Source organism: Pterocles gutturalis, unplaced genomic scaffold (assembly GCF_000699245.1).
Source record: "Pterocles gutturalis isolate BGI_N339 unplaced genomic scaffold, ASM69924v1 Scaffold19375, whole genome shotgun sequence".
In the NCBI taxonomy this organism is placed as follows: Eukaryota; Metazoa; Chordata; class Aves; order Pterocliformes; family Pteroclidae; genus Pterocles; species Pterocles gutturalis.
The window spans coordinates 5,073-10,634 of NW_010146270.1; the positions used below are offsets into that span (position 1 = coordinate 5,073).

A 5,562-nucleotide genomic window follows, 5' to 3' on the forward strand; every position below is an offset into this window, starting at 1 on the left:
GGTTGGGGTGAAGGAGAACTGATCAGTAGAAAGGAACAGATTAACTAGGTGAGTGTCAGAAGAAAATATTATTCTAAAGTACTGCATTACTACTACAGAACAGAAAGGTCTGTTGGAAAGTGAGGGTGTTGCCACAAGCACAAAGACATTTACTACTCAGTAGTTTTAATAGAATATTGTGGTCAAAACCTGACAGTCTTTTTTTTTTTCCCCTTCTCTTTTATTCTAGTTGAATGGATTGCTGCAGTCTCCCTAGCTGCTGGAGCAGCTGCTGTTGGGTATCTAGCTTACAAAAAATTTCTCTCTAAAGACAAATGCTGCAAAGCGATGGTGAATCCCCATATCCAGAAGGATAACCCCAAGGTAGTCCATGCATTTGATATGGAAGATCTGGGAGACAAGGCTGTGTACTGTCGTTGCTGGAGATCTAAGAAGGTAAGAGAAGAATAAATGGTCTGGTTCTGCTCATGTGCATGCATCTTTAAACAGAACTATTTTCAAACTGCTTTCTTTAGAGGAAACTAACTTCACCTAAACTATTCTGCAGTGAGATGTAGCAGTACTTTAATCCAAAAAACTATGTAGATCTATACTGTCACTCAGAGCAAAGCCTGCAGATAAGTGCTAACAGTGAACAAAGTGTTTCTGTAGCTCTGAAGAAGTGGATCCCTTTAAAGGAGAGCCACTTTATGGAGCAATCACAGTCATGAATGACAGATATTATTTTGTGTGCTGCTTGTGCTAATACTGAGGCTTATCCGAAACTGCTGGCCTCTTGGCAGTAGGAGCTCAGCAACCACACTCTGAGAGGACCTTAAACACCTTTTACTGGAGCTGGAAGCTTACTCTGTCAGTCAGAAAGTACCTTGCTACTACTTTGTGGTGTTAATAACACAAATTGATTAAGAAGTCTCCTGGTATACCAGAGCTCGTGTCAAATTTTCACTTGCAATGTCTGAGCCCATCATTAAATCTTGTAGATGGAGCGAGTGTGGAATTGTTCTGGGAAGAGCCTGGCTTATGCAGATGGTGTTACGGTGGTACTGCTGTTCTGTCCTGAACGGCGAGGGCTACAGCTTCCAAAAAGACAAAGGGGGAGGAGAAAGGCTGCTCTAAGTATCTGCACTTTTAATATCTGAATTTGTTTGCCTCAGGGTGAAATACTGTAGGCACCTCCTTCAGTGCTTCTGCCAAAAAAAAAAAAAGTCCTAAATTGAACTGTGGTGTTTATACTTTCTGCTTCCTACTAAATTTTCTAAACAGAAATGGAAGATAGCGTCTGGTTTTAGTGGTTGGATTGCAGCTCCTGCTAATATTCTAGCTATTGTTTGATACTATCTTTTTATGGGAAATAAAAATCTTAAGAAGTACGTTTTGGCATATATTGAAGGGGTGTTGTCAGTTTAGGAACATACTGTCCTACTGAGTTAGGGCTTTCTAACCACACACTGAAAGGAAGCAGATGGGGCTACCTTATGATGAGTCTGCTCTTAGAACTGTGATCTGAAAGGTCTTGTAAAGGCATTAATGAAATCAGTGGAAAAATTTTAAGGCATTTGTTTCCTTTTATTGATGCTTAATAATGAGTATATTAATCAGCATGTTCTGCTGTTTCCAATTTTGCTGCCTTCCTGTTGCCCTGATCGGTTGACCTCATATGGTGGGTAGCATAATCTTTGAGATGGTGTGCGTGCTTCTTCTCACGTTCAGTTATTCCCAAGCAGTGATAAAATACAGAGACATTCTTCATCATTCTCTCATGCTTGTCATCTTTGGAAGCAGTTAGCTAGCATTATCTGTTTGTTACAGTTCTCAAACTAAGATCCTGTTAAAATATGTAAGAGGATGCTTATGGCAGAATGGTAGAACGTGTGTGCTTCCAATGCAGGGAATTATAATGACTTCAAAAGCAGTAAGTAACTGCTGTGTATTTGTTAAGTGGTGTATTTCGATTCCCTATACAGGTTAGAAGGGGTGTCCTCTGTCTCACCGTGTGAGCACTTCTCATTACATTTGGCCTCATCTAAGGCATGAGGCTGATAATAGAACCATAGAACCAGTAATGGTATGAACTACAGGATACTTCTGTGTGCACTGATGGTGTGCATGCACTACAGCTGACTTTGCATGGTGTTCGTCCTGTATGGGGAGTAACAAAACAGCTGGACTATACTAGGGTGTTTTGGAGTAACTCTTTAAAAAGAGGCAGGATTATTTTCAGTTGGGTTTTTTTTTTTTTCTGAAACAGGATACTTCAAAGGCTCTTTTTGTTTGTGCTGGCCAAAGTCATTGTGGAGTGTATGTGTTTAATAAAAACACACATGATATCTTCAAATAAGTCTGTCTTGGGATGTAATTATCTGTTAAAGTAGGTGGTAGGTAGTTCTTTAAATGGCCCTTTCCTATTCCTAGCACTGCTTGTCAACTTTTGTGGAAAAACAGTGTTCAAATTTATCAGTGTAGAGGCAAGAGTTTTGTCTTAAAACCAAACTAATTACTCTAAAGTTAGAACATGTGTTTTCTTACTCTTCTGCATTTTTAAATGTGTGATCTGGGCAGATGGATTAATTTGCTTTCTTTTGCAATGACCTGCAACCTCCCTGTCTTCCGGAGAAGTATTAGTCCCCAGGCTGCGGGTCAAGGAATACTGCTGCAGAACATCAGAAGAACTAATGGTAGAGAATCTAAACGTGTTCAGTGTCAAGGGAAATAAGCTGAGCTGTCCAATCACTGCACAGTTCCCTCAGGGTTTGAGCTTTGGCCACTATTGCTAGCTGGCTTTATCTTAATCAAGGATGAACATGTTCTATCAGGCCCAGCATCCATCTGTTGAGTATGTGGTCTTCAAGGTGACCAAGTGGGTGCTCTGGAAAAGTGGTGGTGGTTTTTTTTCTGAGAAGCTCAAGTCTAGTGTCCCAGCCTCTGGGAGCCAGTGGTTCTAAGAGGATGAATTCAGAGCAGTCAGAGTTGGTAGCTGTTCAAGATGTCTCGGTGCTCTCTCAAGTCTATGAATCCCACCCTTTTTGTCATTTGCAAACTTGAAGTGATGTTACTGTAGCTGGACCTTGGGCTTGCCTCATTGGGGCATGTGAGATGTTAATGTCTGATGGAAGCTGGGTCAATGCTTATGTGGAGACCAGCGGACTGTGGTATTGCATGGAAAAACAACAGGCCCAGGAACATCTGGGTTGGAAGCTGGTCAGTGTCCCAAGAACATATGTTCTTGTTTGCTCAGATTTTTTCCAAGTATCTGTCAGTACCTACTTGTTGAGTCACAAATGACTGATGTGATGATAAAGTTCCTGTATGAATCAGGTTACATGAGTATTCTCTGAATTCAGGATTTCTTTTATTTGGAAACGTCACCTGCCATTTATAGCATGGGTTTTGACATTTTTTAACTGTGAAAAACAGATAAAACCCACCTCACCTCTCTCTCCTAACCCCCACAGGGCGTGTGGCTTTGTTTTTAGAGCACTGGGAATTTTCTTTGCAAGTATGTTATCTTCATTATATTGTTTTTGTGCAGCACTTTGAAATCTTTTATTCTAACTAAGCATGGGTAATAGGGTGTTAATTCTTTTGGAGGGCTATGACTGAGGCATGAACATTCAGATCAGTGGAGTGTTGAAGACTGATTGTGACTGTAGTGCGAGAGCATATTGTTCTTGCAAAAGCTGAGTAGTGCCCATCTTTGCCCATTACTTCTAATCAAACAAAATAGTAACTGAATGCAAAATACTGGTGTGTGATTTCTGTGATTGTCTCCACAGTTTCCTCTGCAGAGATGGCATAGCCCTGAAAACACATCCTTGGGATGTGGTGGGATCTAACCTCACTCTTGTTGCTTCACAGAATGTCCTTTGGCTCTTGGCACATGAAAAGAGCTGCCCGAGAGCAGCGTGGTTGTTACTGATCTGGAACCTGGGCAGTTAGAGCTGGCTAAAGCAGTCCCCGTGGGTCTTGCTCTGAGCAGGCTGTTCTAGAGGTTTTTTTTATGGAATTACTTCCTCAGTGCTGCCCTTAAGAGCCTTTGATGAATAGCCATGTCAATTGGAAGTGCAGTTTATTTCTGTTAGCAGGTTAAAATCCTCATGTGGAAGCCAGCTTGTGCAGAGGGACCTGTGTGTCAACGAGATAAGGTAGCTGTGGCAGGATGAAGCAAAGACAGCTTGCCACTGTAGCTCTCTGGAGGCAGGACTGATATGTAGGTGTGTCTCTTAAACAAGATATGAGCTAAGGAAACTGCTCTTTTTCCCATCACATGCTGTGGAAAACCAGGAAAAAATTCAGCTAAGTATCTCCTCTGGTTTCTCTTCCTTTACCCCACCTATCTTCTATAACTACAATCAACTCTGACAACTGCCTGGGAAAACAGTGTGGGGCAAGGTTGAGAGCAAGATACTCCAGGTAGGTTACAGTTGAAGGCCAGCTCAGCATGCATTTTCCTCATGCTGGCCTGAGGCAGGAATACCAAATAGAGTGGAGTTGCTGCTTTTTCGTAACAAGCCTCTCGTCCACTCTGCACTGAAATGGACAAAACTAGTGTTTAGCCAAAACTCAGGGAGACCTGAGACAGCAGCACAAAAGTTGTGGTCTGCAATCACAGTGGGTTTAATTAGAGGATGTTCTAATGAACTTTCAACCCTGGATGTACTTTAGATGTGTTTATTCATTGTTTTTTCAGTTCCCGCTGTGTGATGGCTCTCACACAAAGCACAACGAGGAAACTGGTGACAACGTTGGGCCTCTGATCATCAAGAGGAAGGAGGCGTAGAGTGGACAGTAGAAGCTACAGAATGAATGTCTGACAAGTCCTCTGCTCACTTGCAATTGGGGGAAAAACCACAAATTCTTTGTCATGTCACTGAAGACTTTCCAGTGTAGTATGTACATCAGGCTTCAGCATGTGTATTTTCTCTGGTGCTTGTCTTGTTTTAATGACTACATTGCATAATTTACTAAATAGTCATGATTTAAATTTTTTGTTCCGTAAAGTGTGTGTACCCCCTCGTGTATGAAACTAAAATGATGCACAGAATATACTTCATCAGAAAATAGGTATTAAATTATTTTCCAATACATGTGTATTACTCTGAGGTTATTCAGTAGAACATGTGTTCAAAAGGTAGATCCTAAAATCCTGAAGAGGTTCTAAAGTCACAGGTCTGGTTAGATTTCTATGTAAAAGGCAGCGGCAGGAAAGAAATCATGGTGCCAAAATGCAGCTTAAGCTCTGGTTATGCTGCATTTTCTGCAGGTGTCATGTTTGGCCTATTACACTAATGCTCTGTGTAGCTTCTGTAAAAGAACATTTACAATTGCAAACTATGAACAGACAGCATAAAAGGTTTATAGCAAGATGGGGCTAAAGGGCAACTTTACCTTTGATTTTACAGCAGTGTTGAAACTTGAACCTACTACTGCATGGTATCACAAACATACTACCAGAACAGCAGACCTGTATTTAGAGTAGGATTAGGAATATGGTCTCTGCAAGCGCTTTCTTCATAGACAAGTGGAATGATACGAAGTGCTCAAAAAGAGTGATGAGCAGTGGGT

At 41.3% G+C, this 5,562-nt stretch overlaps 1 protein-coding gene across 1 annotated transcript; it reads left to right on the top strand.

Moving 5' to 3' along the window:
- Positions 1 to 229: 229 nt before the first annotated feature.
- CISD1 (CDGSH iron sulfur domain 1) lies at positions 230 to 5,091 on the top strand (the record flags this gene model as incomplete). The annotated part of the gene is made up of 2 exons (XM_010085687.1): positions 230 to 435; positions 4,688 to 5,091. Coding segments are annotated over 2 exons (296 nt in total), but the record flags the coding sequence as incomplete, so codon positions are not given.
- Positions 5,092 to 5,562: the final 471 nt, after the last annotated feature.